General features: G+C 43.1%; 1 protein-coding gene across 1 annotated transcript in view; it reads left to right on the top strand.

The window, feature by feature from the left end:
* Window positions 1–12,489, top strand: part of LOC147642393 (uncharacterized) — a 153,144-nt gene extending 140,655 nt beyond the window's left edge. The window contains exons 7-8 of the mRNA XM_086805920.1: window positions 11,551–11,654; window positions 11,775–12,489. Coding sequence (XP_086662046.1) covers window positions 11,551–11,654; window positions 11,775–11,880 — 210 coding nt within the window. The 3' untranslated portion in view covers window positions 11,881–12,489. The remainder of the gene's footprint in view (window positions 1–11,550; window positions 11,655–11,774) is intronic.
* Window positions 12,490–14,595: the final 2,106 nt, after the last annotated feature.

Genomic DNA, 14,595 nt, shown 5'->3' on the forward strand with positions numbered 1-14,595 from the left:
AGAGGGCGGCTCAGATCAGAGAGGCGGCAACGCACAGGGGCGGCAGCAGCGAACAGGGCGGCAACGACAGCGGCAAACAAGGGCGGCGGTTCTGTAGGTGCAGGACAGGGCGGCAGCGGCGCACAGCTGAGGGCGGCTAAGGGTAGAACCCTAACCCTAGACAGCAAAGCCCTTGTTCAGCAAAACCCTAATCCTAACCTGCAAACCCTAATGCAACAAAACCCTAACCCTAACCAGCTCTGATACCAATGTTGGGTATGAGGGAAGAAGCCTGCACACACACACACACACACACTTCTTTTTTTTTGGTAATATCCAGTGCAGTATATTTATATGCTCATAAATTTACATGATGGGAGGTCTCCGAAATGGAGAGTATCCCAAAGATCAAAAACATAAAAAGAAAAGCTCTATGCAAGAAGCATCCGTATCACCCTCATGGCAGGCATCATATAAGGATTGCCGCAATGAGGCTCGGAAAGATTCATATGACTTGTGAATCTGCCGACCCAAGTATGCCAAATTATGCTCACTCCAGATTGTCCAAAGAGCCCAATATCTCACCCAAGATAGAAATAGTGAGTATTGAGACAAAAACCTCATAAATCTGCCAAAGAGCCAGAAATGTTTCCCAAATCTGTGACTCGGGAAACGGAGCCCAAGATAATCTGAAATTCTCCCGAGGAGGATCCTAGAACACGGGTAGTGCCAAAGCAAATGAAGAACAGTCTCTGAAGGAGCCTGACATCTTAAACATGTGGATGGTGCAATGCGACATTTAGCAAGTGTGACCCCCACTGACAATGTGCCTGTCATACATCTCCAAAGAAAAAGTCTTTGTTTCAATGGCATTTTACACTTCCATAACATCCCGAGATTCTTCCGCCACCATGAGAGGGGCTTCCTTATATGCCACAGAGAATTAGCATGTTGCTGAATCCATGGAGCAGGCTGAAGAAGCCTGTAAGCTTGGATGGAGGTTAAGGCGGGAAGAGGAACAGGATGAGTGCATGTAGCAGAGGGTTGCAATTGCCAATCCGTAAGCCTGTCTGTGTCAGCCACAGGAGGAACAGGTAGAAAAGGATGTAATAAATCAGCAATTTTCTTCCATATAGACCTATGATGCATTCCCAATGCATAGGAAGTAGTGGCCTGAGGAAAAGATAAGACATAGCCCTGATCATCTACCACATCATGTATGTATCTAATTCCCAATTTCATGAGATTGTATGCCCGAACAAGTTCCTGTAAAGCGAGTGGAATGTCAAAGATGGCACTCCAAATTCCAATGAATACTTTCTTTCCTCATTGAGTTTGACCCCGAGCAATTATCAGGAGCCCATTTGACCTTAGAAAGTACTTGTTTCCAGTCAAGTATCAGAGCAGTAGAGAAAGTACTTGTTTCCAGTCAAGTATCAGAGCAGTAGAGAAAGGACAGCCAGGTATCTTCCCTACAAATCTCCCAATGACAACCTCCCAATGATCAGTAATCCAATGACCATAAGCACAAGTCCTCATGTTGACACACATGGATGCTAGCATACAAGTCCATGGCTGTTGTTGGCGGAAAAAAGTATGCAGCATAGTCGCCTTCCTTGCAAGTACATGATATCTTATATTGAGGACATTAAGTCCACCATGCATCTTAGGAGAGCACACCATTTTCATCTTCATCAGTCTCAATGCTTTCACAGCAGTTTTTGTCCTCCATAACATCTCCATAGCTTGAGACATAAAGGCTTAAATATCCCTGGAGGACCAATGCAGCAAAGGCAAATAGAACTGGACATAGGACATTACAATGGACTGGACTATTCTGAGCCTGACATGAAGAGGCCAAGTAGAAATCTTCCAGTATTCCAGTTTATGTTGAAGTCTTTGGAAGATCCATTTTAGCTGCTGCTTCCTGGTGATATGCCATCCTATGGGATATCCCAAATGCCTGACTACATCTTTGGAATGCATCACCTGACCCGGCCAAAGAATAGAATGCCAGTCACATTGTTTCAGGGGAAGTAATTTAGATTTGTCAAAATTGACATGCAATCCCGCTGCCAAGCCATACAATGAAAGAGTGGTCATAAGCATTTGAACTTCTCGGGAAGAATTCTGTGGCATAAAGAAGGAATCATCAGCATATGCTTGTGCCAGAAAAGATGTAGCCCCAGGGATTTTAAGACCAGTCATCTGTCCTGTGTTTGTAAGATGATCAAGATACATTAAAAGGGGATGGGTCGCAATGGCATAGAAGAGAGCACTAAGAGGACAGCCCTGTCTAACTGATCGACCCAATGTCCATGACCGAGACAGATGACCCCCAAGAATGCACTGAGAAGTAGAGCCAGAATAAAGCCAGTAAACTGCATTTGCCATCTTGGGACCAAAGCCCAACTTGGTCATGATTTGAGAGATAAAATCCCATTGAACAGTGTCAAATGCCTTAGCAATATCCACCTGCAATATAAGCACATCTTGATGCGAATACTTAGCATATTCAATTGCAGTCAAGGCATTGGATATATTGTCATGGATTTGTCTTCGCGGCACAAACCCATACTGATGAGGATGAAATCCTGCATCCAGTATCCTGTGAAGCCTATGCACGATCATTTTGGTAATGAGTTTGTAAACTACAGGCATCAAAGTAATAGGCCTCCAATCTGACATATGGTCACACAGATGTTTTTTGGGCACAAGTTTGACTATGCCATGCTTCCAAGAGTGCGGCAACTGATTTTCTTGCGAGGCAACATTGATCATTTGCAAGAGGACTTCTTTCAAATCATCCCAAAAAGAAATATAAAATTCCACCGTAAGGCCATCCCAGCCAGGGGACTTATATTTGCTGAGGTGGAACAATGCATTATCAAGTTTTGTGTCAGTAAAAGGTCTCTCCAAGGTAAGAGCATCATCCATTTCCACTATTCGAGAAACATATTGGAGAAATTCAGTCCTAGCCTCAGTCATTTGATTTGATGGGGAACTAGGAGCGGAGAATAATTTCTGGAAATAATTCTGGCATTCATCTTGGAGATCAGAGAAAGAGTGCGTCCAAGAGCCAAGCTACAAATTCATCCACAATGGGGCATGATCTGACAAGCCCAATGAGAAATCTATAAGGAGATGAGGGCTAAAATCTGCAAATTGCTGAGAGTAAAACAAATACCATCTGTCAAGCCTTGCTCAGTATGTGGTAAGTGCATTATGATGAAAAGTATATCCAGGCACTGACCCTTGGAGAAGCACCCATAAATCTTCAGCTTGCACAAAAAGAAGCATGCTGTCCCATTTCTTCCTTTCCAATGATAGCATATGAGATCTTGAAGTGGTGTTATCTCTTGGGAGAGGGGAACTATTAAAATCTCCACAGATGAATGCATTGGATCTCCATGGATATCTGCATAAAGAATCCCATAATGAAGCCCTCATGGCAGAGGTCTGGGAAGCATAGACTGATGCAAACTCAAGAGTATCACCATTGACATTACATTGTATGACCATCCATCTGCCACTGCTGTCATTGAAGGCTAACTGAGGCTCCAGCTCATGTCTAACTAGTATGCATACACCTGAGTAGGTAGTGGTACCAGCATAATATATATCATAACCGCCAAAATAAACATGATGACCAACCATGGAGTGTTGATTATGCTCTTGCAAACAAACAATATCTGGCTGCATTTTATGTACATAATTCCATAAAAGCCTCCACTTTGAGACATTGCAGAGGCTCTGTACATTGTAGGTAAAGCACTTAAGTGTTTGAGGCATGAAAGAGGTATATACAGCAAAGTATCAAATATAAAAACAAGACATCAGAGAGGCAAAGCCTCTGTCTGCATGGGCTACATTCCTTCATGACCCATGAAAGACATAGCATTCTCCCCTTCTTCTGAATCACATATGGGGATGCCCTTCTTCAAAACCCCCACCCAATTTTGAAGAACAGGAGCTGCAGTAGAAGCCTGTCCTGGTGAGGGAGAAGAAGCATCCCATTGACGAGATTGAAGGGAGTGTTGCTTCAATACAACCACCTTCTTAGGTTGTTGAAAACCATCCTGATCAATCCCCGCGGATTCCTTCATCTTCTCTTTTCCTTTATCTTTTCCTTTTCCAGCAAGTGACTGCACCTGATCGATTGGTTTGGCATTCTTTGCTCCATTTCTATTCGCTGTCTTAGCTTGTACACACACACACACACACACACACACCCCAAATGCAAGAGAGAGCAGAATATATGAAGCTCAAGAGTGCTGGAAAAGATGTACTCAATAATGAAATGAAAGTACAATGTGAGTACATAAAGTAGCCTAGGGCAAGGTGCCCAACACACATAAGTGTGTTCACACGGGGAAAAAACCTGTGTCCAGTCACAGGGAAAAAGTGCCCGTGAGTAAGCTGTGTTCACACCTGAACTAGCCGGGAGTGATCATGACCAACAATTCCGACCCTATCGAAAATTCACAGGTGTATTCTTTGATGACATCTTGGTTTTCTCCAAGAATGAGCAAGAGCATAGGACTCATTTGGCCACAGTGTTTGAAGAGTTGCGGAAGCATAAACTCTTTATTAATGCCAAGAAAAGTGAGTTCTTTCTTTCAGAGATACACTATTTGGGCCACATTGTATCCAAGGATGGTGTACGAATGGATCCTACCAAGATTGAAACCATTCGAAATTAGCCGGAGTTGCAAAATGTACATGAAGTACGTAGTTTTCTGGGGTTATGTTCATATTATAGACACTTCATAAGGCATTTTGCTATGATTGCCACTCCTCTACATGATCTCACGAAGAAGAAAGCCACTTTTAAATGGACCCCAAAGGAGCAGGATGCCTTCTTGCAACTCAAGAATGTTATCATATGTGGACCCGTATTGATTGTTCCCGACTTGCAAAGGTCATTCATAGTGGAATGTGATGCTTGTGGCGATTGTATAGGGGCTGTCCTAAATCAAGAAGGTCATGCAGTTTCATATGAGAGTCGTCAATTGCATGATGCCGAGCTTCATATGGATATCTATGAGAAAGAGCTCTTGGCTATAATTCATGCCTTAAAGATATGGAAACATTATCTTCTTGGGACTGAATTTGTAGTCAAGACAGATCATCAAAGCTTGAGATACTTTCTATCTCAAACGAAGCTTTCGGAGAAGCAGATGAGAATGGCAAACTTTCTTTCCATGTTTCATTTTCAGATTGTACACACTTCGGGAAAGAAAAAATGTGGTGGCAGATGCATTATCCAGGAGACCTTATGTGGCTGCAGTTTCAGTGACCTCTCATGGGGACTTATCTGCCATGCGAGATTTGTATCATTTGGATGCTGATTTTTGCCATATATGGATTGATTTGATAGCTGGTCACTCACATGTCTCTTATGTGATCAAAGAGGGTTATCTTATGAAGGATAACTGCTTATGTGTGGTAAAGGATATACATCCAAAGGTTATGGAGGAATGTCACGCTCCACCTTATGCTGGCCATAGAGGTATCATGCCTACTACATGCATGATTGAGAGATATTTCTTTTGGCTAAGCATGCGTAAAGACATTGAGGCATATGTACGTGCATGTCTTACTTGCCAAAAGGTGAAATTTGACAGGCAAAAGCCTCCAGGTTTACTTCAGCCATTGCCTATTCCCTCGTAGCCATGGGAAAGTATTACTATAGACTTTATTATGGACTTGCCTAGATCCCAGCATGGGAATGATGCTATTTGGACCATTGTGGACAGGTTTAGCAAGCAAGCTCACTTCTTGCCCGTCAAGAAAACCATTAAAGTTGATCATATGGTGAATTTTTTTCTTGCTAACATCTTCAAGCATCATGGTATGCCTAAGTCCATTGTTGGGGATAGAGATCCCAGGACTACGAGCCTCTTCTGGAGGGCTTTATTTGATAACATGGGCACTAAACTTGAGTTTTCATCAGCTTATCATCCCCAAATGGATGGCTAAAGTGAAGCTACAAATTCAGCTGTGTTGGATTTGTTGAAGTGTTATGTGGCAGATCAAAAGACTGCATGGGAGAAGTATCTTCCACTTGTAGAGTTTGCCTACAACAACACAGTTCATGCCTCCACGGGAAAGGCCCCGTTTGAGATTATTTATGGCAGAGTGGTCTTACCACCCATCCTTCGTACAAAGGATGAGATTTTTGCAGCTGATGAGTATGTGCGTGACTTCGATGTAGCCTTTGCTCAGGTGTAGACAGCCATTGCAAGGTCACAAGATAAGCATAAAAGTGCTGTTGACAAGCATAGAAGAGACATGCAAGTCAAGGAAAGTGATTGGGTATTGCTGAAATTTGCGAAAGCTAGGCGTCGGAAGAGGGCAGGACAAGAGGGATGGTATCCAAAGCTTTCTACTCGATATTATGGACCCTTCCAAGCAATTGACAAGATCAATGAAGTGTCCTTAAAGCTTGCTTTACCCAGCCATTGGAGGATTCACAATGCTTTTCATGTGAGTCTTTTGTGGAAGTATGTGGGGCCAGATCCAGAGGAGCTTGTCACAAAAGATCTGCCAGAAGTTGATGAGCTTGAGGAGATCCTTCAGCCAGAGCAGATTATATTTCAGAAGGAGAGAAAGTTACCACATGCAAAGCTTTCCAGGAGGTACCTTGTGAAATTTAAAAATTATTTACCAATTGATGCAAAGTGGGTAGATGAAGATTATTTTGCTGACTACCCTCATCTTCTACAGGCATATCTTGAGGCTTTTCAGTTGAGGTCAACTGTTTAGAACCCCGGGGGGATGTCACCATTTGGTCCATCTCCATTTCTGGAGCCACTTCTATGGGACTATCACTCCATAGAGCGGCCAGATTTGTGTCATGTTCACATGGGGCCAGGCCAGTGTCCCATGTGAAAGGGCCAGTTTTATGGTGTCACATAGACGGGAGCCAGATCAGTGCCACCCGTGTGCGACGAGTGCTGCGTCACATGGACGGGAACCAGTTTCGTGCCACCCGTGTGAGATTTGCTTCGTGCTGTTTGGACAGGAGCCTGTTGGTACCACCCGTGTATAGCCACGATGGTATCTTACCTATGGGACTGTCACTCCATAGGAAGACCAGGACATTTATTTATTTATATTTGTCGCGCCAGTTTTGTGCCGAACAGGAACCTCTTGTACAAGTTTCATGGAAGGGAGATTTCGTCCATTATTTGTATACATGCATTTATGCCTGCATGCATAAATTTGTTTTTGCATGACTTGTTTGCGTGTGTCTGCCTGTTATGCCGTGCCAGTACACTGGACGGGGACCCCCCCAGTGTACGGTGGAATGCTGTTTGCTGACTTGGTGGTGTGGCGTGTGAACAGGTGGTAAGTATTTTTCCCATAAACTTGAGTGAACCTTAATATTTATAAGGTATTGTGTTCACACTCAATTTAAATAGGGGCTGGACACTTGCTTATGCTTATGAGGGGAGGGCCCAAAGTAATAAAATGAACTAAGGTTTTATAACCTTTTAAAAAAAGGCTTGCATGGAAATTCCCACGTGTGGGTTGGTGGAAAACTTGCCATCTTCAAGGCAGCTACCCGCCTCCTCCTCCACGCTTGGAAGGACTCGCCTGTGTGCTACCCCTGCTATACCACCTGCAATACCTGCCTATCTGCTGCCCAGCTATACCAGGTTGTACTCGCCTATCTCCTGCCCAGTTGTACCTGGCTGTACCCGCCTATCTGCCCCTGTTGTACCTGCCAAGGAGCTGCTGTACTTGCAAACAGAGCTGACTACCTTGTTGTACCTGCAAACTGCTAGCTGCCTACATGTACTTGTGTGTACTTGCTGTACCATCTTCAGTACCTGCTGGCTGCCCACTTATACTTGACAGTACCACCTGTTGTACTTGCTGGCTGCCCACGTGTTCTTGATAGTATCTGTTGTACCTACAGGCTGTCCATAGGTACCTGTTGTACCTGTCTTGTGTACCTGCTAGTTGTTTTGTTGAAGCTTCCATTTTGGAGTACAATACAAGGGAAATGGTCTTCACTACTAAGATTTGAATTAAAATCCATGCCAGGTATTTATTTCAATATTTTATCTCAAATTCAGATAATAATTCAAGTTAAATGCTGTTATTCCAAGCTTTGTGTAGGTAGTTCTTCTCCAGTTGCATACACTCTGGAGGATCATTGGAAAGAGGTTTCTCCCATGACTGCCCTGACCGCGTCCTCATTTATAGAGGAGCCAGTGAAGGTCAAGAGGGTATGAGGAAAAACCAAGTACAAAGCTTAATTGGGAGAACCGGAAAACGTTCCCTCCACGGTGTACACTGTTGCCTGCATTAGTACGGGCGTGCCTGTTTGTGCACGGTCCCGGAAGACTAGTGAAAGGCAAGTGTACACCCAGTGAAGGTGGGAATGAGCCTGTGATTTGGGGCTACTCCGACCAACACCTCTTCATCGACTAGAACCAGTTTTATTTGGTTGTTTTCACTCCCTTGTGGAGAAATCAGGCCTGGCAGGCCCGTGACACTTGTACAAATATAAATACTCCAAGAAATACAAAAAGTATTTGGGGGGGGGGGGGGGGGGGGGGGCGGCCCTTTCCGGCCCGTGTTGGTGTCATTTGTATTTTCAGTATTTCCAGTGTATTTGTGTTGCTGATGTTGTTTTCATTGTTTAATAACAATCAAATTAAGTGTTCTAAATATGTGTATATTGTCTTTCGATCTGTAGGCCTCCTGTAGGGAGCGGTCATCACAGGAGGCGTTTGCTTATGAGTTCTCCACAGGCAGCCCTGACTTGTGTACAGCCAATAGTCCATGTGTCATGCCTTTTGTACGACCTACATAGGCTGTTCTCCAGCCTATTGTTGTACAGCCTGGTTGGCTATACAGCTTGGCGAGCCTGTGTACCCATGTACCTGCTGTGTACCCACCTGCCATGTCCATGGCAGGAGTAAGACTACTGTGGTCCAGGTACAAAGACCAACTATCAAGTATAACAATAAATGACCTCAATAACCCATAAGTCACTTATATAGCGACTTCTGTTGCTCCAGTGATAAATAGCCAACAACCATGTATTATCAATGATAATGAACCCTGGCCACCTGTAACATACCTGTAGCCTGCCCTCTAATCTCAGGGCTCCCCAACCCTACCCAAATTAGGACCTAATCTTGAGGATTAGGGTTAGGTACATAACACTTCCAAAATTTGCTAACACATGCATGCACAGATTCTCCTTCATTGTGCTTCACTAATCTCACTTCTTAGGGATACTCTTCATTGCATTAAGAAGCAAGAGCTGTGTATAGAACTTTGATTTGAACTCATCCCATGTACTCATGGGAGTACCTAATAACTTTCCGAAAGGCAGCTGTACATTTTAAGAACATGCTTGCATGATGCACTTTAGACTTCTTAGAAAAGTCCTAATCACTGAAAGCTATGTGAAAGTGTGAGATGAAAGACATGACTTTTGAGGCATCAAAGTCACCATGATAAGTCTCAAACTTGATAGATTTGTCACCGGCCTTGAATCCTTGCTATGGTGCTCACTGTCATCATGCTTTCTCTTGCTCCTATCAACTGGAATTTATCCACTACTTGCTTGGCCGGCCATAGTGATTAAAAGCACTAATAGCTAGTGTTCAAAATGGGAGATTGTTGTCCAAACTGAGAAGAGGAGAAGAACCGTGCTTTGATACCAATGCGGTATCCCTATCTGGGGAAGAGCACTTCTTGACACACTTAAGACTATTAATACTGTCAACACTTTCTTGACACAAAAGATAGCAAAACTGAAAATGAAAGTACACTAGCACTGAGGCCGGAACACGGCTGGCCCCCCCCCCAACACACACAACACAATATATATATATATATATATATATATATATATATATATATATATATATATATATATATATATGTATTAGTAGGGATAAATTTGTATACAAACCTTCACGGGCACTAAGTCCGAGATTTCCATTAACAGTGCAATGAATACATGCACCAAAAACAAGGTGTGTCAATGTCGAAACCTCAGACCTCCAAGGAGCTGCACCACGTATGCTTTATCCTACAGTGTGACACACAGCACATGCCACCCTTTCCTGGATCCACACCAAAAGGTGGAGCCAGTCCTAGCGGTGGAAGACCAGAATGCCAAAGAGTCCAGACATCTTCACGACAAACGGAGCACCAACAACAGAAAACAGTTGTATTCAAGCTGCTTTACAGGTTTCCGGGCGATAGAAACACTCCAAAACTGGATTTTAGGGTTTCTGACAGGTCATAGGCCTATCCATATAGGTCCGTACACAGTACAGATCCGTACAATACGGACTTGAGTTTCCGTACAGGTCGGCCAACGAATGGGAGTATAGGAGAGAATGCCAGAGTTGTTACCTAGCTCACATGATGGAGAGAGAGGTTGTACGGCCTATCCATACAATATGGATCCGTGCAGTAGTACGCACAAGACGGACTAGGGTTTTTGTACAGGTGCTATGTTGTGCTTGGATTGCAATCAATTGGTGAGCAGTCTTTATTATGATTGTTGAGTCTCATCCAAGGCTAACCAAGATTCTCTTGATGTGGAACACACCTAGAAGTAAGGCTTTAGGACCTCCCAGCCATAAGAGTCCATCCAGACTCACCCCCGAGCTAGAGGCCATAGCTACACCCTAGGCAGAGCTCCCCCGTGGTAAGACTTAGGCTACAAGGCAGACTAGACAATCGTGTCCTAGAACTATACCTTGGGTTAACTTATATAGGAGCTTTGGCCCTAAACTTAGCCCTACTTTTATTTTAAGTGCTTTCCCATAGTTCTTTTAGTAACTACACCTCCTATTTAAAGCCTTCCTTCACTTAGTGTGAAGCCGTCCCCTAGCCAGCCACAGGCACCCATCTAACTTGGGGTTAATCCACCCTAGGTTAGGTGCCGGACGTAACAATGATGTTATGAGGTCTTTGTTTTTCTGGAACAAAGATCCTTCATTAATCATAAAAGGAAGAACATCCACAAAAAAGCACACTACAAGCTGCTCTCAAGAGAAGCGATATGTACATCCCTCAAACGAGGTATAAATCATAATGTATGGGGGGGGGACTTCCTCTTCGGTTGGCCGCTGTCAGAGGGAGTCTACATCGGCGGGGAAGGGGGGTTACAACGTTAAGCTCTACAATTTGCTTGAGTTTGCAACCCATAAAGTGTTGCCACATATTAATAGTCCACAGACAGCAAGCCATCTTTTGTTTTGATTCCTTGCATTCAAGGATTCATGTAACATTATTGATATGTAAATTTAATGATCTAGGCTGGATTCATGTTGAGAGTCTTACTCATAAACAAGACTTCAGGCTATCACAAATTGCATGAATTCTTGGGTAAAGTTGGTGTTGTACTCGCTTATGATGTGTTGATAAACACACGTGCTTGACAGATTAAAATCCATCCTGGCTAATGTCCTATCTTTCATACGGCTTGGTATTTTATACTAGTTGATTTTTTCTGTGCTGACAAATGATATGGCGGCTCTGTTTTGTGATTGAATATCTTGAGTTGAACTTTTGTTTTGCAAGCAGGTTGTAGCTGCAGGAGATCTATGTGCCATCTGCCAAGAAAAAATGCATGCACCCATCTTGCTCAGCTGCAAACACATTTTTTGTGAAGATTGCGTGTCTGAATGGTATTTTTCAGTATATGCAATTCCCAACTTCTATTTTCAGCATATTCAATTCCTAACTTCCATTTCAGCACATGTTGATTTGTCTAGGTGTTGATACACTAGCTTGCCCCATGTGTACAGGTTTGACAGAGAGAGGACCTGTCCCTTATGTCGTGCTGTTGTAAAGCCAGCAGAACTAAGATCATTTGGGGATGGATCAACAAGCCTCTTCTATCAAGTGTTTTAACTTAAAAGACTTGTATCCTCTCCTCTTTATAATGATTCATACTCATGTTCAATAAGGATCCTAGCAAAGAAATTACAGCAAGAAAGCTGTGAATAGGTGGATTGATACAAATGCAGAGATGACAGGGTTCTGAGCGTGTCACCTTTCATCAAAAGAAGCGTGATCGCAGGGGGAAAAATCATGTACAAGCTGTTTGGTACGCTTGGCACCAACTACCCCACTGGATGAATACACATTAGGGAGCTCGTGTTTTCTTCTTTTCAGGTTGTAAGATACAATGCTGCATGAGAGACAGTGTAGTAAGGTGATGTGTTCATCCTAAGCCTACAGGCCTACCAGGTGAAGGACTAGTTCTAGGCTCTAGCCTTCCTTCGATAGGCTGCTCAACATTGCAAATGCGAGTCTATTACAAGAGTGAAAGAACTGTATTCCAGAGCGGGTGACTGTGGGGCTGTATGGGTGGGAAGCCTCCAAACCTTTAAACGAAAAATAACTGTTCCTTTTCTTAGGGGCCTGTATTTATTAATAGTTCATTATGTGAACATATTCAATCAAGCATTGCAAGAGAATGGAAAATTTTAAATTCACGGTTCTCCGACTTTTAGGGACAATTTTACAAAGTATGGTGGCAATGAATTGTCTTTAAAGCATACTCCATTATTGCTTGCTTCATTTCAGTCTCATTTTGGACGTAGGTGGAGCATTGATTGTGCATGTGTGTGTGTGTGTGAGAGAGAGAGAGAGAGAGAGAAAGAGAGAGTCAAGGATGCCCTCTTAGTGCATTACTAAATGTGATTGCCACACATCCACTTTTGATGTATATGGATGTCTTGGTTGCATAAGGGCAATTACATGGTCTACAGTTGCCCAATGGTTCGCATTTTGTGGCCCAAGCCTATGCAGCTGATTCTTTGTTCATGCCCAAAAATGATCCAAATGATCTCAAGTGCATCATGAGAACTTTGGAATTATTTGGTAAAGTAGCTGGACTTTATATCAACTTTTCAAAGTCTAAACTGCTTCTGTTGATTGCTTGTGATTGGCATCCAATGTTATGTCCAGGTCAAATTACTTCACCAAACGACTTGGTTAGACATTTGGGAATCCATTGGCATGGTATATGTCTATGGAGGATTCCAATTAATACTTTTATGTTTGATGCCTTGGAGGAGTTGTGGAAAGAAAACTAAGCATCATACGAGAGCGATGCATCTTTTGAGACGATTTTTGGTCTGTACACCTAAAATGCATGGTGATTTAAATGTACTTGATCTACATTATCATCTCTTGGCAAGAAAGGCCACCATGATTCCCACTTTTTTTCAACTTTGGCAACCATGGGTTGTGGTTCTATTAAGACTAGAGCTTATGGCAATTGGCACATTTCTCACTTGGAAGTTTTTTACTTTTTTAAAAAAATGTAGTTTTTTACTTTTTTAAAAAAATGTCAATGTAGTTTTTTTCTTTTTCAAAAAAAGGTATGTGTGTGTGTGTGTGCGAGCGAGAGAGAGAGAGAGAGAGAGAGAGAGAGGAGAGATTTTATTAAGGTCTATTAGGGTCTACGAGACCAAAAAGATGCGACATGATCCACGTGTAGACTAGATATCAAAACACAAAAGAAAAGGACACGGGCTACGTATTGCGTACGTCCTTGTGTGTACAATGTAATAATAAACATGGGGAGCTCAATGTAAAGTGGTGGAGTAGAGCACTGAGGTGTCTAACTCTTGTGATGGTGCCTACCTAAGGTGTCATAGGGCGGTCTAAATCTTTGAGGGCAAGGATGTTTGGCTCGTTGGAGGGAGGTTGCCCAATCTTTGATGATTCTGTGGGTGCGCGTAGTAGCCAAGACCTGGGATGGATCAAGGGAAGTGTCCCATATGCTCTGTTTGGTTGGTCAGTGTAGGTAGGTACATGTGGCTCTATTTTTTGCTGGGGACTGAATAAATATGTGATGGAGGCTTGAGTGAAGTCTTGATGTCCTCTCCTTTGTGTGTATGGTCACATCAGCGTCTCTCGATGTCTATGCATCTCTTGTAAGTACATTTCCAAGCATTTATGATCGCTAAGTGCATCACTTGAGCAAGAGAGTCAAATCCATCTCTAAAAAGGCAATGAAACCTCCCTTGCAGCTCACAATACATTGGGCATCTAAATAAGTAATGTTCCTCTGACTCTCTCTCCAGTCAAGCATAGCTTGCATATCCTAGCCTCCCATGGGATGCTCTCATAGCCCGCCCTATACTCTTTCCTAAGTCAGTGTGAAGATAATCTCATCTGGACAATAGCAATCCTCATGGCATGTGACATGTGTCTATAAAGGTACTTAGGTTTCTCAATGAATCCATTTGATGTAACCTACAAGAAGTGCTCTTTGTTGAAGGCTAGCTTCGTAGGAGGATCATTGGGTGTCACCAATGGCTAACTAGTGTGAAGCTGGGATAATAGAGAGAGGGTTGGTTCTCTATGAATAAGTTATGACCTGTATACAACCTCTTTATCGGACTTCAAGCTTGTGATAAAAAAGTATATATGTAGTTGGTGGTCGGATCAATGAGTCAAAGAGGAGGCATTTTGTCTGACCTTGTTGAAAGTGAGCATAGAAGCATTGCTCTATCTAAACGCATAAATAGCCGTTGGTGAGCCTTTGCCTCGGTTGTGTGTGTGTGTGTGTGTGTGTGAGAGAGAGAGAGAGAGAGAGAGGGGTGGTTGGTT

Source organism: Cibotium barometz, chromosome 1 (assembly GCF_041138505.1).
Source record: "Cibotium barometz isolate CiBa-2024 chromosome 1, ASM4113850v1, whole genome shotgun sequence".
Classification (NCBI taxonomy): domain Eukaryota; kingdom Viridiplantae; phylum Streptophyta; class Polypodiopsida; order Cyatheales; family Cibotiaceae; genus Cibotium; species Cibotium barometz.